The 24,813-nt window shown below is 38.9% G+C and overlaps 1 protein-coding gene across 1 annotated transcript in view; it reads right to left on the reverse strand.

Annotated features, from left to right (window-relative positions):
• Nucleotides 1-24,813, reverse strand: part of MAP1B (microtubule associated protein 1B) — a 65,633-nt gene that overhangs the window by 37,429 nt on the left and 3,391 nt on the right. Inside the window, exon 2 of the mRNA XM_015848840.2 lies at nt 22,703-22,804. Within this exon, the coding sequence (XP_015704326.1) occupies nt 22,703-22,804 (102 nt within the window). The remainder of the gene's footprint in view (nt 1-22,702; nt 22,805-24,813) is intronic.

Below are 24,813 nucleotides of genomic sequence, written 5' to 3' on the forward strand. Positions count from 1 at the left end.
TCTGCTGTTCCCTCAGGTCACTGCATGTGGACTTATATTTTATAGCTGTATCACCAAGCCACAGCATGTCTGCTATTATTTTAACATATTTATAAAATGTCCCCTGCCACTCTCCTTTGAATGCAATAAACTGCTTTCATGATTTGTTCAGGGACAGTGAGAATTCAGTTGGCATTGTAATATTTCATTTAATGTATGAAACACTCAGAAACACTTAATAACATTCAACAGTCATATCAGACAGTCCTTAAAAATCTTAAAGACTCATTTCTATCACTAGAGTAGGGTATGCAGGCTGTTTTGGGGGGAATTATATATACATAAGCATAAAATCAGTTAGAATATGAGAATTAAACTTTAATGACACTAACATAATTCTGTGCATTCTGTCTAAGATATTTTTTTGCCCATGTGGCTTCTCCTGTATATTGACATACATAGGTATGTGATGCTGAAGCATGAAGATGGTGCTTCATTCTCACTTTGCTGAACTATGGGCTATGCCTACAGTAACGTGCCTGCATTTTCAATATCCACTCCAAACCTTCCCTGTTTACAAACACACCCCCAAGGCCTACAGATCCATCAGAAGAACTGCAGTCATTGAGGCACAGCCAGCAGCCCATGAGGCTCTGGTTTCCCTGGCTTGACCTTTTTTTCTGTATGGTTTGCAATGCTCAGGATAAAAACTCTCCTGAGGAGTATATGAACCAGCACAATGGTTTTTGGTGGAGATGAATTTCTGCACCACGTCATCTTGGAGACTGTGGGGGAAGCAAAAGGAAGAGAGGATGTGGTGTGTTTTGCTTCTATCTGAAAAAAGCCTTTACTTATCAAAGAATTTTAAAAATAAAGCCATTTTTAACCTAGCATGGATTTTATTTGAAGGATGGTGTTGTTGGGTTTTTTTGTGATAGAGGTAGAAATTCTCCTTCTGGTTTCTCTTCTGTGCTCCTTCCAGTTCACTTGCTTTACTCTAGACAACCCCCAGGCCCCACCAGGGCTGGTGGCTCATCCCCCTGCGCTGCATTTACTAGGAGTGAGCACAATGTTTCACAGCTGCTGTTGTTGGCCAACCATTTTTTTGTTTTCTTTTGTTTCTGCCATTATTTGCATTTCAAATAGAGTCCATAGGAGCAATAAACTACAAAATAAATTGAAGTTCTGCCCAGAAAACAACATCCTTTATTAATATGACTTAGCTACTGAGCCACTGAAACATGAAAAACTTGGTAAAATTTCACAGTCCGTAATTCAGGTGAGATCCAGTCTATCTATATGTCAAAAACTGTAATTTAAAGTGGGAGTATTTTCTCCAGCTGATGATAACCTAGTTTCAATGGGCAATCGTTTCTGTTGCTTGGTTTAAATACGTTAGAGCAGGATTCCAAAAACAGTGCAGTAGAAAAACAGAAGAAGTAGAAACTGATGTTTGATGACTCTTCTTCCCTCAAGTACCTTCACTGTAATAGTTCCTATTTCTTAGGTGAAATTTGCGAGTCAGATGTCATTACCTATTCCGAGCCTATTCTCACATCCTTTAGGTGATTTCTCACTTCAACTGATACCGATTTGGAGACTTCTTTTGGAGGCTAGTGCCAGATACAATCATATAACTGCAGGCAGCATTGTAAGTCAAGATTTCAGAGGAAAGAAAAAAAAAGAAGAGCCAGAGGGAAGCTGTAACATCCCTATGCAAAATCCATGGAAGTTCTCCGCAGCAATGACTGAACACAACCCCAGTTTACACGCTTCAGTGTGATGTGGCAGAATGTGCCTGAGGTGTTCCCGCACATATGAAGGCAGGTAGATCTCCTGTGAGGAGCAGATGGAGGTGCACTTCCTTATGATAAATAACTTCTCACTCCTGCTACAAATACATCTTTCAGTCATGCTTCTCATAAAAGATATGAGTGCAGTTCAATCATGCTCGTTTCCCTCTGCTTCCAAACAGCACTGTCATCCATGACCCATTGTACCTCCAAAAGAATAGATATACATAATTGCCTCCAATATCTGTGAACACTTCTGGCAAAAATACCATATTCCCTAGGAGAAGGGGCAGGAGGGAGCCCTGGGATTGGAAATGGCAGCAGAGCCTGTGGCTATGACATCAGGCCTCTTAAACTGATGGCTGGGACGCTAATAAGAAGTGCACTTTGTTTGTTAATGGACCTCTGGGATCCTCAGTGCACCCTCAGTGTGAATAGGCAGGCATTAGTCCTCCTCCAACTCTTCTCCCCCTCCTCCTTATTCTTTTCATTCCCTCTTCTAGCTAAGCCTAGATAAATCATCTCTGAACAGCAGTGGCAGAATCTGGGTTACTATTCTGCCTTCCAGCTCAGCATGGGAAATGTTCAAAGGATCTTGCAGGGACTCATATCATCCCGTCTAGTTACCAGGACACACTCACAGCAGTGGTGACTCATTTAGATGTAACACCAAGACCCTGTCCATAAGGCATTTCCTGGCATTTTGCAGAATAGTTTGCATCTCAAAACACAATTCCCACATACATCTAGTTTGTAGTCCACATGCTAGTATCTCCCTGCCTAATATACTTGCCAGTTTTGATGATAATTATAAAAGAAACACCAAAAGTAAGTTACACAGAATAAAGGCTGATCCCACTGGTCTTCAGACAATAGAACTTTTCTCCATTGATTTCAGTGGGAGTTGGATAAGAGATAGAATCACTAAAAATAACGGCCTAGGAAACATGTTTTACAAGATAAAAACACTGCCAAAAATATTTTAACTTGCTAATTAATAATCCCAAGAAGCCTCAATGGTGACAGATTTTCAATGAATTAATACATTCACCATGATCTACAATGAGTTTTCCCATGCCTTCAAGAATAAGTTAATTGTAGATTGATTCTATAATATTGTGAACTCAGCCATAAATTATTCATCCTTTCTCATATAGCTCTACACCCCATCTGCAAGTTATATGGAAATTACCCCCTGGCTCAGATTCCACTTAATATAAATTGGCATAGCAACAGTGAATTCAATTATTCTGTCTTGCACTTAGCAGTAGGCTGAAGAAATTCTACTTTGTAATATCTTTAATAACCGAGCAGATCCTGTGGACAGCATTTTGGTACATGTATGTAGCAGCAGCACCAGAATAAACACTCACCTATCAGAAGAGAAAGTACTGTACCAAATGGTATAGAGAAAAATCTCCAGTGCAACACATAAGAAAAAAAATGGCTTATCATTATTTTTAATTGAAGGAATTGTTTTTATTCCAATCACTTAGGTCCAAGCATCCCAAGCATCTGCAGAGATGTGTGTACTTTCTATCATTTCATTCAAGCTTTTCTCAAAGAAATCAGAACAAGGAGACAGAAGACAAAGATGAAGTTTAAAAGACTCCACACTTCAAAATGCCATTTTCCTTAATCTGCAAAATTAAGGTACAATCCAGACAAATCCAGCAGTCCACTGAATGAGTCACCTACATTCAGAAATTTGTTCAACCACACAGTATTGCTACTGGAACACCTAAGATGTCCTAAAAATTTCTAAGGACAGTCTCTTGCTTTCTTAATATTAATCCTACACTTTAGCTTTTTATTGAATTTTCATATGTTTAAAATACATTTAAAATAAAGATATTTGAGAATCAACTGTTTTAAATCACCATCTTTTAACATTCACAGGTTGTTATGTTTTTAAGTTTGTGTGGAAGTCACCACCCAAACTGCCACCCTTCTTTGGTCCATTAAGAAATCTCAAGTAAAATAAAGTCTATAAGTAACTAATAATTTATGTTCTTTTTTGCTGTTCAGGGCAAGTCTTATCATATTAGATACTTGTCCAGTAACAATTTAAGGGCAACAGAAAGTTAGAAATAAGTTATTTCCCTTTGTTCTCTTATCAGCTAGCATGTCTGATTTTATTCATTCTTGTCTTTTGTGATCGCCTGCTGTACAGCACACAGCTTATCAACTGACACAAAGACAAAAGCACAGTAAATATTCTACAACAGCAGGAGAGGTTTGCTAAATATAAATATAAATAAACTGCCGGGTCAGACTTCTACCCTTTTCCCTACGGGTAGGTACAGTTGTCTTCTCACATCTCTCAAATTGCAGTGCCATCTCAAATGCTACTAGCAATGAGTAATTAGTTTATTTCTCAGGCGCCTTGAGTAACTCAGTGATCTCTAAGGTTTCAATAGAACAAAGAAGATGGCAATATTGCCTATACAGAGCTATTTTAAAATCAGCAACTTCCGTTCTTGTATTTTATAAATTGTTTGTAATGTTTTTAATATGCTCCATATATTTGTAATATTTTAATAAGCAATTGCTCCAGGCATGAAAAAGAGCTGGCTTAGCAAAACCCACCAGCATCTCATACACAGTATTAGTCCAATTTGGAGGCATGAAGTCCAGATCAGTATAGTGATGTCTGGGAGGGGAGATGTCCAATTCCAGTGCAAAAACAGAAGAAAAATATCATAAATTGATATTAATATTCTTGTTTGAAATTAGAATCTATTTTTATCATTAGCTTCTGTTACATTGACACAAACTTTATTTTTCTACAGGTCAGCGGGTGTGACAAGACAGAAGAAGAGCCCTCCTGGTAGAGAAGAGCGTACTGCTTAGCTTTCTCTAGATTACCGCCTGACATCATTTGAGATCAAGCATAATTCTGGATGGGTTCAGGGATGTGTGAGAACACATTGGCTCTTGTGAAAGAGACAACAGAGCTTCCAATTAGAGTGTGCTTTGGGTGGGTAGCCGTCAGCAGAAGATCAAGAATAACCACTTTACTTAATGCCACCTCTGTTTGGGCACATGAGAAGGAGCAGAAAGGACTTTAAATTAGTGAGACAGCAAGACCTCCAAAGTTACTCAGCTCACTCTCTACTTGCAGATCACCAAATATACACTGATCTCAGCTAAGGTTACAGAGTTCTGCAGTTAGCTAATTTCACAAGTTCGGGGCAAATGATAATTCAGTAGGAATTAATAAGCAAAAGTGCAAAATGACAGTAGTATGGCTATTAACTTCAAATTATTCACTCAGAAGGCAGTGAGACAGCCAAAATGACACTTATGTTCATGAACTCTGTGGACAAAAACGGAGAAAACATTAAAATTCTATCCTTTGCAGCCTAAGGACCTGATGTAGGCAAACAGATCTTCTCACAGTTCTTTATGCTTTTGAACATTATGACTTAAGGCCTAAAACTAAGGCTCATACTTCATCATTTTCCTAGTCTAAGACAGATTTAAGAATTCTTTAAGCATTCTCTTGACACAAGGCATGAATTTCCCATGCTATTTTCTCATGTTCATTTTGCACTGTATTATTACAAGATTATTCTCAAAAATCCTTGGTACCTTTTATAGTAATACATCAGATAGTAAGATTTACACATGGTCCAATAGCTGCCCTCCCTTTTTCTGTGAGGAGTATAGAATAAACATAAGACACTGTCTGGATCCAAGACGGTCTCTGTGAAGTCATCTAATCTGGCAAAGGAAGTTCACAAAACCAGATATAACCATAATGTAATTTCCTGACAAAAATCTGTTTTATTGCATTTCCTCCTGAGATGCAGGTATACTTCTACTCAGAAGACATCTGACAGTATAAGATCCTTTGTAGTACACCTATCAAAGCATAACTGCAATTTCCTAACAGGATTTGCTCTGCAGTTTGTCTACAAATAAGACACTGTCAGCACTTTTTCACAAACTGCTCACCATGGCAATTTTAGAATTTGACTGTTGTAAATTGCATCCCTTAGAAAAATACATGGGCAAAGGAAAATCTATTGTACTATTCTGAAATGAGTAACGAAAGTTCACAAAAACACTGGCTATTCATTACATTTCCAGTGCCAAAATTGTTTTTGTTTCTTCTAAAAATGAAGTTGCAAACAAATTCTCATTTAAAATGATCTTCCTCAGCTTAAATTAAATTAATTGAATCTCCAATTCTGCCTTTGGTGGTCTTCTCTTTCACAGAAATTACATATTTCCTATGCCGGCAGCCTGAGAGTCTAACTTGGTGGGAAACCTGCAAAGGAAGTGGAGCAGAATAAGGAATACATGAGAGAATCCAAAGAAGCACTGAAAAATGGTTATGCAAAAAGAACTGATGAATGAGGAGGATCCTTCACTGAAGAGGAGCTGGGCTGGCAGCTGCCAGGAGAAGGACCTGGCAGGCTTTGGAATGTAAAGGATTTCCAAAAGCACAGCACACCCTGGTGCCCTGTGAACATCTCTACTGCACAGATTCTTGGTGGGGGAATCAACACTCCTGTATACACTCATCTCTAGCCAGAACCTACATCCTACATCCTGTAGTCCCAATAGCCATATGAGCCATAAGACCAAGGTGATGTCTGCTGAACTTCTGTAAATGCAATAGTCTGTTCTGGCACTAATTTGTCATGCTTGATAACAGAAGTACTATACTGAATTCCTCTGGTATCAGTGGCAATTTTCTTTTTCTTTTTCTCCTCACAGAACTTTAGAATGGAAATTGATTTAAACAAAGCACAAGGGGAAGTCTTGGCTTCCCTTAATACTAAGATCTTTTCTCTTGAGTGTCTTGTGTCAGCTTTGGCATTTACACTGTTTATGCAAATTATACAAACATAAAAATAGCTAGCGATTTATGCAGAGTAAGCATTTCTTTGCAAGATTAGTAGCAGCATGTACGATCTCCCACTTGGGGACTTATTCCCTCTTCCTGCATTGTATTACTTTGTTAACAAATGCTGATTTCTTCATAATTAAACTAACCATTTAAGTTCTAAGGTATTTGACCATGTCAAGATTTGCTGCAGTTCCTCCCTGATTATCAGATTAGTACAGTGGAAAGGTGCTTTTAGCAAATGAACAGGATAATTAAAAAAAAAAAAAAAAAAAAGAAGAAGAAAAAACACCTGTAAGGAAAAACGCAATCATGCATTATCTCTACATATGAATTTTACTACACAGAGAACTGGTCTGAAGCAGGTCATCTATATACTGAGCAGTCGCTCATCTAGTAATATTTTGATATGCTTAAGTTTTCTAAGAATTCTCCCTTAGTAATTATTAACCTGAAAAATGTGTTTAAATAGTACACAATACATGCCGTGTGTTTTTCATCAGAACAGAAAAGCAATTTCAAGCAATTTTCCTACTATTTAGCCCTCTGGGAAAAATCTATATTACTTCAAAAATATCAAGATTCCCCTTAGGCTACACAGGGTATAAAGGAAACAAGATTTTTCTTTTTTCTTTTTCTTTTTCTTTTTTTTTTTCTTTTTTTCTTTTTAACAGTCTATGTTCAGCACACTTTTTTCACAGATTTTTTTACATAATATTTAGATGAAGCCAGAACTGCAGCAGCAGTGACAAAACATACTGTTACTGACAGTGTTCTGAAATGAAAACGCTGTAAAACTGGGCAAAATAAAGCTAATAGAATTGAAAGATCTTCTTTCAGGCCATGGCTTAGTGAAGGATGCAAGTATTTCGAATTTCTGCTGTTGGAATCTTCTGTAGTCATCAGGGACCTCTAGAGATTGCACAAGCAAAAGCCATCCAGTCTGCCTGCTTACCACCAAGTTTTCCCCTTGATGTATTTCTCAGTGTATCTGAAGGATGCTGTCAGTAACATATCCCTCTGCTGCCAACAGCCTTTCAGAAGATGTACTGTGTTGATCTACCACTTGATAGAGATTGCTCTTATGGGCAACTCCACTACCAGTCTCAAAGACGACCTCATCTCTTGCATGTCTGATTTCCCACAAAAGAAAGTGTTGTGCTGAGCCCTTCTTTTTTCACAGAAGTTGTGTTTATCACCCCTTCTCTTTCAGTCAGCTGGGCTGACAAAGGGAAGCTTTCCTTAAAGAAGGTCCTGTAGCCTTTGGCGATGAGTACCAGTTCTCTTAACTTTGACTCAGTTAAGAGAACAAGTAGGAAATACTCAGTTTTCTACATTCAGCAAAAGCCCCAAAACAAAACAAACAAGAAAACAACAGGCAGCAGCAGGAGTTTAACTATGTCTTTAAAATCTTGATCGAACTTTGAAAGTTGAAGCAGTAAATTAGAAGACGAATCCGTAGAATTAGGCGAAGAACATTTGTAGACTATCAGACCTCTGTGCATAACTTCATACTATTATTGTTGTTTAAAAGAGAAAATTAAATTTGAATGTCATTTCATGTGAATGCCTCTGGGCATTATTAAGATTCACAGTATTAACTGTCATGCTGCTTCATAAATAATCGATCTGAACAAGGTAGTAAATGTCTTGCTTTTATAATAGAGAAAATACTTTGCATTACCAATGTTTCTGAAACAGGAACTGATTTTTTCTCTACATATAAAGTCATGGGTTAAATACTTCCACAATTTCCAGTGGCATCACCCATATTCACCCTTACTTTGGCAGCAGGCAAAATAACCCTGATTAAATTAATCAGCGTCTTCAGCTTCTGTGTGTGCTCATTATCAACCCTCTAACATTGTATCTTCAGAAGATTTATTTAAGTTAAGTACAATAATTGCAGGCACTAGTTCATTAGCAACTGTGATCAACATGGGTTATCAAAAGCATTTTTCATGCATAACAAATACAGCAAATTACTAAAACAATAAAAGAAGTATCTATGATCTACAGCAGGTCTATCTACATGATTTCATATTCAATGAACATAATTAGAAGACGACTTAATTTTCCATCTTATATTTCCAAGGGAGACCAGAGATACTTTGAGCTTCCTGCAGAAAACTTGTGTCCTGACTGGCAAAATGTCAGGTGAAATAAGTCTATGCAATTACACACAGACTGTGTAATTACAGACATTCATGAATTATACTGCATTAGAATGACAAAGTGTCAGCACTGGTGAGACATTTAACACACTTAATATTAAATGAACATTACACAAGTACACTTTTTAGGACCATAATCAGTTGAACAATGAGTGCAGGGGACATTTAAGGTACACAATATCAATATAGTTCCATTCTGTCTCCCAAACTTTAAAATAACTCAGTATTTAATGTATTTTCTCATCTTTAGGAGGAGATATCCTGTAACATTTTCATATTTTCTCTCGATAGAGAAATATTGAGGTTGACATTAGATCTCTATCAAAAGCTTTCACTGTCTTGTACTATAAGTAGAATTTTACACTTTTTCTTCTTTTTTTTCCCTATGAAGTGCAATTCACATTAAGTCAGGCACACTTCATTGTCTAAGAGAATTGTCTAAGTGTGCACTATAAGAACTCTTCGATCTTAACCAATTCACCTACACCTCCTGTTAGCTCTAAGCATAACAAATGCAAAAGAACATTCTTCCCTAATTTGTGAAGAAAAAGTAGTTACTTATGGAAAGCAAGAATAATAAATAATGTTGGGGGAAGTCCTGCCTTTACTGGAATCTGGCAAAAAATCAACCATGACTTGAACATGCTACCTCTCCTGATGTAACATTCAATGAAGCCTCTCCTCATGTAACGTTCACTGGTTGGCTGTTGAAATGCTGGCTGCTCACATGAATGTTTAGAAGACTGGATGATTTCATATTTGCCTTCCATTTCTGATCTGAATAACCACGATAAATGTATACAATCAAGCTATCCAACATTCATCAATGCAGTTGTATATCTCTCAGAAGCTTTGGGACTGATTATTTTTAGCCAATCTCTTGATCCATTTTTTTCCCCCATTACTCTGCTGTAAAAAACTGGAAGCAGTCTCTAACACAGCCCCTTTCATCAAACCTAAATATCAGATTATAAGAAGACATTGAACACAGCAGAAACTAGTGGGAATCCCCACCCTGCCAGCATTAATCCTTTTTAATATTCTACTTCACACCAGAGAGGATTTAATTGTTTCATAAATGGCTCTAGGGCCCTTGAATGAGCAAACCTCTGTAACAGAACAGACATTTGCTTGAAAGAGTCCTTGTAATAAATATTGATCTATCGTATCAGTAGATCATTCTGGAAATGCAGCCATCTCTCTTTGCCTAATTAAACTGTGCTAATACAGAAATGTGGGCCAAACCCACACAGCACAACAGATCTGCCAGAGTGTGAAAATGCCTGGAAGTCATAGGCCTCTTGAAAGATATGCACTTGTGCCTGCCTGCATGCTAATGAACTCCACCAGATCATAATCCACACAGATGGAATTCAAATTGCCTTCCACAACTCCAGCCCTACAGTCTTCTCATTAACCCTCTGCCATGAGATAAGCAGCCGTGAGGAGGCGGGGATGGCACTGCAGAGGTGACAAAAGTCAAGGACCCCTGCTTGCCTCTTCCTCCAAGATTTGAAGGCTGTGTCAGTCATTAAGCCAAGATCTGAGGTAGTCAAAATGTCATTTATTTCATCCTCCCATAGCATTTTATCCTTATCCGATAAGCATTTCTGGATTTGTGAGTGTCAAGAACGTTTCAAAATCAAAGATTACACAGTCATGGACACGTGGCACCACTTAAAAGCATTTCACTTCCACTTTATACGAAGCTTTGTTAGGAATGGCAGACAGTATTTCACCATCTTGGATTACGCTTTGCACAAACATCCAGCTTCCTACGGGAGTTTAGCTTGAATGGAAGTCAGGTGATTTATTGCCAGCTCCAGCAATGCCAAAGCTAGAAAGGATTTTTCTTCAAGTGGTGCCACAGCAACTCAGCAGTACTGCCCTTCATTCTGTGTGCAACCCTGTGATAAAATACAGATCACCTCTCTACTGCCAGTTCCTTCAAACCATCTATTGGTAGGCCCTACATGCTGCAGTTATTCAAAAGCACTCCAGTGATACCCTAATAAATAGCTGGGTAAACATACAGGGATTCTTTGGTCGTCAGTAAAATTACAAAGCATTTACACTTACTAGGAGCAGAACTTGCCAAAGCTGTGTAGTAATTGCAATTTAAGACAAACTGATGGCTGTGTTTGTTTTGTAAGTAGTAACAGAAACCTGCTTGCTGAAAGCATTCAAAGCCCTGCTGTGTTGCCCAGAGCTAAATCAGCTGGAGGAACATGTATAGGATGTCCATTTGTGTTTGTGCATATCGGAAGGTTTTGCTCATGCAAATGGATGCAGGTGTTCAATTTTATTAAATGGTCTTTTTTCTTTTTCCATTTTTAATTGCTCCTTTGCAAAAAAATACAGGACAGAAACCTGAAGGAGTTAAATTGGTGAATGGCTAATCTCAGCTTTTCATCTTTTGTGTTATTTTCAAAGCAAGTTGAGTGATCCCTGTAGTGATTACTTTCTAACATCTGGCTGGTGGCTTATTTGAAGAGAGATGGTGGCCTCATTTTGAATTCTAATGAAGAACATGCCGCATAAATCACTGACACAAGATTCCCTACTGGCACACTTGGCAGAGCAGTCCTTGCTGGGAAACTGAAGCAAGACAAAAAGAATTAAACGTCATTAAATCTCTGCAACTGAATAATCCAGATCAAGGCTTTTCCACAACAGTAGAGTATCATAGTCTTTACGCTGCGGAGGGACAAAGTTAAGAACTAAGTTCTGTATCTCTTCATTTAGGAAATACAGTGTTCTGCAGTCACTTAGCGACATTTCTTTTCCCCCATTCCTGAGAAATGAAAAAATCCCTCAGTGGGATTTAACTCATACAAATGACTATTCTCAGGCAGACAATACCGAAGTGCTTTGTCAAACTACGTGCTACTGTATTTCTCTGTTCCTAACAGACAGTCACACTGCAGACTGAGACAGGGGAAAAAAAACTGAGACATACTAAACTTGACAAGTGAGTCAGAGTCTACCTGCCGAGGTCTCAGGTCTGTTATTTCATGTCAAGCTCTAAATTCAACACCAGAGAGGAGGTACTACTATGTCTTGGTGTGATTATTGTGTTCCAGTTTCGAAAGAAAGGAAGCTCAGGTCCACTGGAAGCAACCTGACAATGCACGGAATGCATCATCTGAAAGGCTAATTTAACAAGTATTTCCTCAGATATATCTACAGCATGCACTAACTTAGGCACAAATACAACCACATGTGCTGTGGTCTTGCTTTTTTCCTTACTGGTTCTACAGAGTTAATGCAACTTTAAGCATTTTCATAAGTGATCACTACCTGCGGTCTTCATACAGTGAAAGCTACCATGCTGACTACGAGAGACCTTAAGTTTGCTGAGTTTGTTTGGCACTGAGGGACATGTCCTTCACAGTTAACAGATCTCCATTGTATGAAATCTGAACTCCAAGCAAAATCTTGGAGAAAACAGAAACATATGTATCATATTAGGTACTATGACCTAAAAACTGTAGACAACTACTCCTGCTGTGGTTTGAACACACTTGCTTGCAGTACTGCAACAAAAATGGGCATTGAGAATGCCATCTACTGGCAAAAAGGCATGAATGATCATTAATTCCACCGCAGGTCATTTCAAAAAAAGGGAAAGGGTAAGAAATCATGATGCAGGTCACCAGTATGTTTTTTTTTATATTATTAATTGCTCGTGAAGGTTTTTGTTTTGGTTTGGTTTTGCTTTCTTAATTCCATAGTTGTAATTGCATTATACAGTGCTGACTTCTGTATAGAAGATCTGGTTGAAATGAGTTCTGCATCTGAAGGCTGTTGTTACAAGAAGTATTATTGCAGAAAAAAGGTAATGTTTGAAAACAGCAATTTAAAAGCTATGAGAATGTGATAAAATACAAGCAGAGCTGCAAGACCAATATTTTTTTTACTTTCCCGTAATTCCTCTTATTTCAGAGGATCTCAAAAATGAGTCTCAAGAGTTCTTTAAATATTTGGTTGGAATATTCAGTTTCAGCTTTCCACTTTAAAATCTGTAACAGTGTCAAACTCAGCAGTGAATCTCTGTCATTATGCTGCCAGCTCTAGCAACACTAATTCCAAGCTTTACAAAGCCAAAGCATGATTTGATAGCAAACATCCCAGTGGAGAATATCTGCTCTATTAACTCCACTTACAAAGCAATAACTATTGTCATAGTACTATGGCAAGGCAGATCCACTTAATCTACATCTCTACATTATCCATTTTCCTTCCATCCACACAGATGAGAAGTCTGTTGTACTTGGTCCACACCTAGCCAACATCTAGCATACCTAGAACATCCAATGACAAACAGCTGGTCTCTATCTATCTGATGCTATTCTCTGAGAGCATCCCATTTCTGCAAGTGAGCAGCAGATGTAGAATAGTATGGGAAGTAAAATTTGATGAAGTTTAAAAAGGACTTTGGTATAAATTTAATCTGTTCACTACCCAGGCTAAGATAAGAATCCCTCACAGATACAGCAATCTGCTCAAAGGGAAAATCAAAGAAGCGGGAACTGCCAGAAGGCAGAATTAGAAGGATGAAAAATTACAAAGCATCATTTGTAAGCAGAGAGATTTCTGATCACAGTTATTCCTAAACTCTTAAAACAAAACAAAAAAAAAAGAAAAAAAAAAAAAAGAATAAATTTGTTGCTATCTACGATGTGCCTTTAAGAGAGCAAGCTTTGAAGTCCTAATACTAGCTGTGTGCGATTTGCATTTTACCACTATATCACCTTGACTTACTGTGACACACAGGAAGACTGGAGGAGGAACAGCAGCGGGGAAAGGAAGAAGAGTGGATGTCATCTAGGGTAAACACTAGCTTCATTGTCACCTTGAAAACATCCGCAAATATCCAAACTCAGCATTTCATTCAATGAAAGAAGAAGGGCACAAGATGCAATTTTTAGAACAAGCTGAAGAAATAACAAAATGAAACAGAAAAATGGGGAAAAAAGCTTTGGATGCAAATGTCATCAAGTGTGTCTCTGATCTATACTCTGTCTATGCAAAAACTGCCATGCAGAGGAAAAACTCTCTCTAAAACACAGCAGTATGGCTCTGCCAACACAGTGCTGTAGCAAAACTGAATAGAGGATGATCCCTCCTGCAGGTCTTCTGAGAGTCTCATTCATCACTGATGTAATCACTCAGTTCCCAGGGAGTGAAGTCTCGGGCTGCACAGCACTCCCCTGTCCTGGCTTGAGGCAACAGCTCACCAATACCAGAAAAAGTAGCTCTCCAGGACTGCCTTCCGCCATGCCACACTTTCACTTCTGATAGTGAAAAAATTATGTTGGAGTGGTCCCTTCTTTTAAAGTAATCTCTGCTTTTTTTCTGAGAAGTGGAGACAGGAAGGGAGAGTTATCATGGCCAAACTGAACACTGCTCTAGGCTGAAAATGCCAGGTTATGACCTCCCTGGAAATAGCCAGCACTGTGTTTGTCTCTCAGAGCACCTAGAATGGCCTGAAAAGCATTGGAGGAGGCAGGCAATTTCACAGATAATCAGCTGTCTCCAACAGCAGCAGGAAAAAGCACCCAAGTTTGGAAGAGACTGCAAGTTATAAAAACATCAGTTCTGCAAATCAACAACATGCAAAACTGAACGCAGTAGTGATCTAAAAAATAAATCTCTATATAATCTTTCCTACAGAATCTGTGCAAGAAACTGTTTTTTTGGTGTTTTTTTTTTTAGTTTTGAATCTGCTTTCAGTTTAAGTCAATTGAATGACAAAGTCAGTGCACAGGCCAAGAAACAATCCAGAGGTTAAACTGCACCATTTTTGATACATATGTCTCTAATGTATGATTGTGTCACACTGTTCTAGGGACCAAAAAGTAAGCCTACAGTTCAAGGAAATCAGAAGGCTTTGCATGTTCTCTGTCCTATGATTACCACCAATAAATGGTAGTGGAGAACCCACATCCATTAACAAAGCCCTGAAAGTAGGTTATTTCCCCACTGTAGAAAGGAAATAGTTCCTCCAGACAAATTAATACAATCTGATTCTCCTGTTCAACACGGAGGAAGAATGTCACAAAGGTCTCCTTCCACACAGTAATCCCTTACTTGACATGCAATGACATGATCTCACAGAAGCCAGAGACAAATTGTAATTCCTGCTGTAATTATAGGTTTTAGTAGATATACAGGGTTGTTAGGTGCAGAGCAACTGTTCCCACCAGGAATAGTTCAGTCTCCCAGGGCCTCTTCAGGAATACAATTGGTGCAGCCAAACTATGCAGCTGAGAGTGCTGTGATCAAAGGAGTGCATCCTTAACTTTTTAAGAGTCAAATACACCAGCCCCACTTGGATTTCTTTTTGGTGACATCTGTGTTTCCATGTGTTCTGTTGAATGATGATCTGTTTCTCATTCGATACAGCAAATCACATTGTAGAACACAACAAGAAAATAAGCAAAAATTTCAAGCTTTTATATGGATAGGGGCTTGAAATGTAAGAAGGGCATTCTGTAATGTAATTACTGAAATGTGGAAAAATTAAAAATTACTAACTTTTTAGGAAATGTTAAATGTACAAAAATCTAACTAGCACTGAAAAAGGCTTAAATCTTCTAAGTCTATGGAACTTTCATAATCTAAGCTTTGCAGCTAGTAATTATAAGTGACGGTCTTTTGAAAGGATTCATATACAAACATATATTCAATGACAACCCATGTTTGGAAAAATAGGATGGACTTTAACTAGTCCATCTAGTTGAGATGGACTTAACTTTCTTCATAGCAACCTGTATGGCACTGTGTTTCGGAATTGTGCCCTGAACACTGCTGATAACACACAAACGATTTGGCTGTGGCTGGACAGCACTTGCACAGTGTCAAAGCTTCCTTCTTCCCACTGTACCCAACAGAGGCTAGGGGGTGGCAAGAACTTTGGAAATAAGGCTGGAACAGCTGACTCTTACTGAGCAAACATGTAGTATATAAAGTATATAAGTATATATATACTTATATATAAGTATATAAGAGGTATAGATTTCAGTTTCCAAGGTGGTCCATTGCTTAAAAACTTGATGACTTATGTGATGTGCCTGTGTGTGTGCCTATTTGATACCACAAGTGACTTCCTTCACTTTGCCTTTTTTCCCCTCACCACCCTTCCTTTACTTTACCTATTAAGCTGTCTTTATCCAAATCCATGAATCTTATTGCTTTTACTCTTTCTAGTTTCTCCTGGGAGGGGCAGGGATGGAGAGGGCCAGTGAGCAGCTGTGGGTGCTTGGCTGCTGGCCAGATCAACCCACCACAAACAGTTCATAAGAGCCAGCAGAGCTTTATTTGTGCCCCCAGACAGAGGAGCCAAAGCTGGGACCAATCTTCTTTGTCATAACATTGGAACAACTTCCAGAGGGGACTTAACTTCCAGCTGGAAGTCTCTATAGCATATTAGAGTCACTCAGAGATCACAAAGCCTGAGATTATACCACTAAGACTATGGTTTGCCTTCTTGGAAGGATTTTTGCTTTGTTAGCTTTTTGTTTGTTTTGTTATTAGATAATACCCTATGCTTCCCAATTGCAGTTACAGGGAAGACAGACTGACAGACACATGAGAATGACTCAGCTGACCATTACAGAGAAGCTCTCTACTACCACAGCATTTTAGCTGCTACATCAAAACAATACTGAAATTCACATAAATTCACTTCTACAAGCAGTGTTTGGTTATTATGTTTATTATTTTTAACTTAATATGCCTTATATCAGCAACTAGATTTGAATTATAAAAGACATACTCCAACCAGACAGATATCTAGGAATCAGAAGAATCAGGTCTTTACTTATATGCAAGGCTACATTGCACCCACAGAACCCACACACAGGCTGCAAGCACAGAACATCAGAAATCAGACTTCCCTGCTTGACTCTAAAAACCATTTGCAACAAGTACCCACCATGTCTTTGATGGAAACATAGAGAGGTTTGGTGCAGATACATGGCTGTCTGCTACAGAAGTATCCACCTTTCTATTTATGACATTTACCATCTAACAAACATATTATCTCCACTTATTCACATGGACTGTGGAGTCCTAATGACTGCTCCTGACCAACTACAGACAGGAGGAGCACCTGGACAGGAGGAGCAGCAGTAAGGCATCTCTTGCCATGATTTCTGCCTTTGTCTCTATAGGGTGAGTTAGGGCTGAAGCTCTTCATGCAGTACCCCACTGTGGTATTTCTCATGCAAGAATAGGCAAGAGGGACTGATAGTGTGCTCCCCATTCCACCAAGGATGGAGACAAGGAGCCTCTAAACACCTCTTCCCAATGCAGGCTGGGTTTGGTCTTAGTGAGAAACACAGTGGTAAGCAAATCACTGCAAATAAAGGATTGCTTTAATCTGACAATAAGTCAAAGCTAAAATTTGCCTTTTCTCCATTTTTATGACACACAATTTGGTTGTTGCTTGACCTAAAAATATACATGAAGTATGGATCAAAATTTCCCCCCCATGTTAAAGTTCAATTAGAAACATTTCATAATTCTCTCAAGTGATCAATGAGCAATTCTCAAAAACTAACAGAAAATGCAGACAATTAAGAGAAACAGATATTATACAAAAAAAGTTACCTGTAATAGACAGAAAGCAGATGAAAAAAAAAATTGCAGTGATGCTTTGGTTACACATTTATTTTAAATGCATGATTGAAGGGAAGAAAAGTAGTTCATCTGTAAATAATACTTAGCAAGGGTGAAAAAAATAATTGTTTAAGTCTTCAGCTTCAGATATCCAACACAGACATAATAGTAGTAAAGGAAGATTGAGGAGTTGAAAGGGATAAATAAAGTATAATTCTGTAGGTATTTGTTAAATAACCTGTAACAGAATAACCCCTGAATATCCAATCCAAACATTGTTCACCAATAACCTTGTGCCTCTGCTGGCCACCTCACACTGGTCAAAAGCGTATTTCCACACAATATGGGCTAGGCTAACACAGCTGAACTCATTGTAAGTAGTTGTGATACAAGGCAGTTAAAAATAAACTCTCAGTCATTTTGCTGATTCATGTTAGCAGCTTAGCATTAGCAGGTACTGCTGCTGTGACACTAATGTAAATTCATGCTAATTCTCTTTGAGATTGTTCCTAAAAAAAAGCAGAAGTGGAATTCAGTGCCAGAATGATTGTTGTAGAAGTGCAAGAATTAGTTCACTAAGGGGAAAATAAAAAAAGAAAAAGACAGAATCACTTATTAGCCCATCCCAGACATTCTGATTAGTACTCAAAAAGGAAGGCTTTGTCAATTAGTGTACCCAAGCACAGAAACAGTTGAGCTGTAAGCCCCTCCTGAGTTAAGAAACCCCAGCATCACACACAGAAGAGCTCATGCCACTCCATTGTTTCCCCCGTGCTCCTGCTCCCAGTGTTGCCCTGCACCCTTGTGTTGCTGGCAGCAACACTCTGCAGGGACACCAGCCACTGCTGCAGCGGAGTGAGTCAGATCAATTCAAGTCCTATTTCACCTCCATTTTCTTTCTTCCAAGACATAAATACTCTAAAACACAAAACAAGTCTCGTAGCCAGCTAAAATTAACCTCTCTGAACATACAATGAGCTCAAATGACTCCACTTGATAGCTATTCTAGCTATCGCAGCCTATAATAGCTGTGGCATCATATTTATAGACTGCCCATGAATATGCCTACTGGACTACTTAAGTTCCTGGTCTGAATTAACTCCCAGGCACTTAGTGGTGAGGCTCAGACACCAGCTGAGTTCACCTCTCCTCTCATCTGCACTGGACTGTACCATCGACAGGACAGACCTCACAGCAGCAGTGGGTGAAGAGTCAGACTGATGATCTCTGCCCCTCTGCCTTAGATGAATTAAGCAAGACAGAGATCTGGCCTTGTCATCTTGGCTCTTTTTTTCAGTTTGTTTCACTGTAATTGATAGGTTTTGCTTAAGAATCTATATTATCTGACTTGATGAATTTTGATTACCAGTAATTTTTTTTTTTAAGAAAAGCACAAAAACACTGCAATTTACAATTTTATCAGGAACTCCATGAGCTCACACAATCTAATAGGCATATATTAACTGCCTTGGTAACAGAACTACAGGCTGTTTTGGCAAACAATAGAGATGTGGGTTTCACTGACCAAAACCCTCCTGATCCAAAACCACAGGACACTAATAATCCTTAACTGAAACTTCTGAAAGGGTAGCTTTCAGAATGGAGGGTGTTAGGCTTTTGAGGTTGATGACAGTTACAGAGAATGAGGGCCTTCCTCAAGAAGCCCATAGGAGAAAAGCCCTCAGCCACAGTTGAAGCAGGAAAATGCTGCTGGGACATCAAACACCTCTTGCACTTAGACAGGTTCCTTCATGGCCACAGGAAAGCTGTTGAAAATCATGGTAAGGAAGGTAAGTCAGCTCCTGACTTGTGGGCCTGGATGACCTGTGGACCTGATGCTGCTTGGACTCTGTTTTCCATTGATGCCCATACCTCATGAAATGTCTGAAGTATAAAATAGTCACAGAGCACTGCATGAGCAATAATTCTTCCCAGAGTACAAGGTTAAAGGTAGCTAGGTACTGATCAGCTATCTAAATAAAAACTATGTTATCCAGACAAAGGCTTGCATACACACCAATGCAATTAGACAAGGGCTTGCATACACACCAGTGCAACTGTTAAGATCCCAAGTAGAAGAAGTGGCACAAAATGGCAGGTGTGGATGTGTTGTGGAAAGCCCTCAATGGTTTTACCTCTAAGCAAAATCCACTTACTCAGCCTTTTGTGAAGCAGGATATTCAGCTTTATGCAGCTCAAACATTCATACATACATTATTTGAGAAAGGATTGTTAGCAACAGCTGCAGTTTGAACAATCTCCATTTGCTCTGTCTCCTTACCATGGCTCCTTTTCCAGCAGGTACATGTTGCAACACATTGAATTTTTTGTTCTTGTGAAGCTAACTTAAGATGGAAGTCATTGCCAGTATGTGACAGAGAAAACAGAGGCAAACACCCATTTTAAGTCATGTTGCTTGTTGTCTTGGCAACCAGTTAATAAGGGTCGTTACTCATTTTCCACCAGCACCTGACAACATCTCTGCAGATTTGGTATTACTAAGGAGAGTGCAAACTCAGCCGCTTTACAGGGTATCAAAGAAGATCTCACTAGCATTTCCATTCTGAATTCAATTTTTCAGGGAATCATAAATCATCCATAAATTGTTCAGCAGCTGAATATAGGATACATGAATACCAGTGTGACAATCTATTCCCTTGGTAAGAGCACAAAGAGTGTTCAGATTCAGCCATTCTTGATTCTATATCAATATGTACATGGCTACTCACTGCAAACAAGGGTTACCCCTCAAATTCCTAAAGAGAAAACACATGAATTATTGTTCTGACTAACATCTTCTCTCACATGTCTTTCTTTCAACACTGCAGGCATATGTTACAGGGGCAGGGTTGGCCCCATTTCCTCCAAGCGTTGTCTTGGAGAACAAGTCATACTGTTCATATTTCTGCTGTGTGTGTATCCTTGAGCTGATTTGAGAAGCATACAAGCATGCACTGAGCCAGCATAGCAATTACCATAATTAAACATGATAATCAAACAGGCTTCAGTCAGTATTCAGACCTCTCTGTACTAAGAGCTGTGCAGACTCACTAAATGACTCTACCACCCCTCAAGAGTAAACTGTCCCTATGTTTGAGTCATACAAAGAATTCAGTCTCAAAAGACTGAAAAAAAAGGGCTGTTTAGTTACACCCCACATGACATGCCACACACTATCCCGTCACCTGGGATGAATACTTTCCTTGGATAAGAGGTCACCTAGTTACCCAGAGCCCACAGCAGAATTTGAGACCTCAGTGTGATATGTAACCAACAGTAACCTCTTTAAACATGTTTAGTATGTGTTGCCAGTTTCTCAAGTTGAGCACTCACCAAAATTGAACAACTGGGCACTGCAACAGAAAATATTTTGAAATTTTATCAACACAAGGCAACAAAAAAAAATCCCACCCTCCTTGCTATCTATCCATCGTGAGAACTCAGAGGAGCCTCAGGCAGATTCAACATCAAAGAGCCAGAGAGAGAGACTCAAATCTTGTCCTCTAATCTGTGCCATGGGACTGAAAAAGTGCCAGTGGGCTTCCACACAATCTGAGAGAAGAAACTGGTAAAGAGGGTTAGTGTTTTTCCTGTATGTTTCTCTTTTTTCCAGGTTTAAAGCTCTCTCAATACTCTTTCAATGTAGATTTTGGCAGCTTATTGTTTAAAGATTGTGCAGTGCTGAAAAACACATTCATTACTGCTTGTCATAGAGCTGTTGATGAATTCCAGTCACATACAATTAAGCTGTAATTCAGCACAAGGACAGACAAAACAGACAAGTCTAGACAAACAAGGGAAAAAAAAAACAATGAAATATATAATTCCTAGAGAAAATTTCCTAGAAGACAGTATAGTATTGGCTGAAATTGAATTCAAATTTGAATTGGGAAAAAAAAAAAAAAGAAAAAAAAGAGGTTCATAACATTCTTTCATTTATTATATGAAACCACAGTATTTAACCATGTGAAACTAGCTTTATTTTAATTCATTCAATGCTATCAAGAAGTAACATCTTATTGAGACAGGAAAAAAGATTAAATACATTGGAGTAATTCAGTTCTGAGTATTGCTTTACCAGTTGTTTTTTGAACCAGGTGAAAAAGTACAGAGGTACATCTTTGTCTTGACTCTGGCTCAATAGATTTGGAGAAATAATGGCAAATATTGCTATTTGCAATGCTACAAGAGGAAGAATTCATTAAAGGAGATGTTTTAGTATTTTATTTAAGACCGTCAGGTCAGTGCTATCATGCTAGCAAGCTATCAGGATCTCTTCATCAACAGTGAACAGCAAAAGACACTGTGTGCGCAAAGTGGTGGTATGACACAGCATTTCAGAGCCCTTTTCACCACGGTCCTGGAGCCAGAGTTTAGAGCATTTCCCACTTCTTTGTTGTAGCTGTCAGTGTGCTCATGATCACAGTGTTTTCACTGACGAAAGCAAGCTATGATCCTTTGAGAAGTGTATATATGTTTATATATTGAGGCCGAGATTAATTTCACACATGCACAGTTAGCACTTGTGTTAAAGTAAGGAGATGGTTAAAAAGAAGAGATAATGAAAAACTTACCAAACTGGATTCCCACGTAACCAGAACTAAATGGAATTTTACACTTCACAAAATTATTGGGGGGAAGGGGAGGCAATTTGGTGGTGTTTGTTTCATTTGGTTGTTTGGTTGTTCTTTTAAACCTGTGTGAATCTCCTAAAGAAAGGACAGGCTTGAAGAAAAGGCAGCAGAAGAATTGACTGAATCTCATAAGCCCTGCAGAGCACCAGTTTCCTCATAAAAGCCTATGAAAGTTCTTGTGAGTAAAGGCAGACCCTCCACCCCTTAGCTTTCCATTACAAGAAAAGGTATCAAGCTCTTAAGCCACACTTGCATAGCAGCTGTGATACCATTTCTGGCTGTCAAACTGTAGAGCCAGTTCTTTCATGTTCTTTTCTGTATGTACTTTGCCTACCATAGGTAACAGCTACACAGATTAGTGCAATGTACACAAATGGTTCAGTCAAAAACTGAGATTCATTTGACTTTAATGGGGCTCCTAAATTAATCACATTGATACGTATCAAGCTAACCTAAAAGTCTGATTAGTTTAATGTTTCAGACTTTTCCTTTTGCTGTAATGGTTAAAAAGCATATGTAACTTTGAAGTAATATTAAAAACAAAACAAACCAAGAAGAATCAGAACAAATTATTCATTGTAAAGATCCACAAATGAAAATGGGCCACATAACACTTTGTAAACATGCCCAAAAGCTCACCTCGAACGTCTGGAGAGAATCGAGCCGAATGGCGAGACACAAAAAGTTTCAGCTCTTGATCCAAGTTGCATTCAACCAGGTTTGTGTCCCATGATCGGATTCCTAAAATTCAAAATACAGAAACACATCTAGCTTGATACATCAGCACTGGAAAATTTCTTGGTTTACATCCATTGTATTTGCATATTTCTAAATTCCAAAATCAGTCTCTCTTTCTTTCACACCTCACAGCCATCTTTTGTGAAGTGCTGAGTGCCCAGAAGAAGCACTATGGACAGAGATCACTCAGTTGCAAGACAAAATCTGCCTTTCCAAATGGCAGCAGTCCTTTCAAGCCCCTGTTTAATGACTGCTTATCCCACGCCCTAGTGGCCACATGGCGAGAAGTCACTGATGTCCATGAACTGGCTTAAAAATAGCAAACGACTGATTTACAAAAGTGAAAATGTGTATCACTCAGGCGATACTGTATTTGTCCCCCATAAAGAAGGACAGCATTACCTAGCATGCTGCAAGTTAATATTTCAGTGCAAAGTACTAAGGCCGCCAACATTACAAAGACATGAAACTGCTTGAGTGGGTTCAGAGGAGGGCTGCAGGGATGACTGAAGGGGTGGAGTGCCTCTCCTACAAAGACAGGTGGAAGGAGCCAGGCTTGTTTGGCTTGGAGAAGACTCCAGGGAGACTCCATTTTGGCCGTCTAGCACTAGAGGAGAACTTAGTTACAGGATGGAGACCAACTTTTTATGCAGTCAGATAGTAATAGGACAAAGGGGAATGGCTGTAGACTAAAAGAGGGGAAAATCAGATTAGAGGTTAGGAGGAAATTCTTTCCTCAGGGCTGTGAGGTGCTCGTACAGATGCCCAGAGTAACTGTGGATGTCCCAACCATGGAGGTGTCCAAGGACAGGCTTGATGGAACCCTGGGCAACCTGATGTGGTGGTTGACAACTCTGCACACATATGGGGAGTGGAACTAGATGATCTTTAAGGTCCTTTGTAACCTAAGTCATTCTATGATTCCGTGACTTCTTTATTCAAAAAGCTTTGAAGCATCCAATACTGCAAGTTAAAATTTAAGTGATCTTTTATTTATGAAGTATCAAAACTCTGTTTTTGATATTTAGAAACTATGCTTGATCTCTTTTCTTTTAGAAAAGATAAACATCACATCTCTGTTCTCTCCTCAGCTACAAAGAAAATGAGACACTTGACACATGATCATAAAAATACATTTTGGAATCATACATTTTTAGGACTGACACTTGATGGGGGAGGAAAGAGGAATCACTGCAACCAAAAGATAAGTTTATTTTCCAACTTTGATTTTGATGACTAGCTTTAAAAAAAAAAAAAAAAAAAAAAAAGTCAAATTAACAGAATATATTTTAATACTTTTCCATAGTTTTCCTGTCAAAAAACAATGAGCAGACAGTTGCACTTCAGGTAGGTCCAGACTCTGTTGTAGTTCTGAACACCAACATTACTGTGATTTTTGTAGGGTTTTTTTTTTTTTTTTCCCCCCCCTAAGGGATTGTCTTGAGACTTATACAAATTAGGTAGCTAATGCCAAAGGAATTGCAGGTGAGGAAGCATCTGTTGGTCCCTCCCCAAAGCTTGGCCCCATCTTTGCATGAAGATGTTGGGTTAAGCCACTGTGGGGCTAAGTGCTTCTGGGCTGGAGAAGCTTGAAAAGGCATGTGGCCAACTCCTTACACTGCAACCAGTACTAGCACTTCTGCTGGTAACCTGATTTGGGCTGCTAACTTTCCTGCCAGTACCACCTCCTATGCTTTATCTTCTTCTAAGGCAGCAGAAACAGCAGGGCTCCCTCTGGCAGATCCCATGTTGCAGGGCTGAAGGATGAGGAGGAGAAAGAGCAGAGAAACCAGATCTGCTCTGCTGGTCTCCCATTGCAGCTCCGAGGAGGTACTCCATGCAAATACAGACATCTGCATTTCAAGAGCTTTTTCAGAGAGAATTCACTGAGCACTTGTTCCTTGTCAGCAGTCCAGTCAAGGTGTAAGCATGTTTGTCTCTGGGATATCCTCCCAGTTAGCGAGATGGAATACTAAGCTCTAAAGAGAACTGAAAACACAGTATCATCTATG

The sequence above is a fragment of the Coturnix japonica genome, chromosome Z, assembly GCF_001577835.2.
Source record: "Coturnix japonica isolate 7356 chromosome Z, Coturnix japonica 2.1, whole genome shotgun sequence".
NCBI classification, from domain to species: Eukaryota; Metazoa; Chordata; class Aves; order Galliformes; family Phasianidae; genus Coturnix; species Coturnix japonica.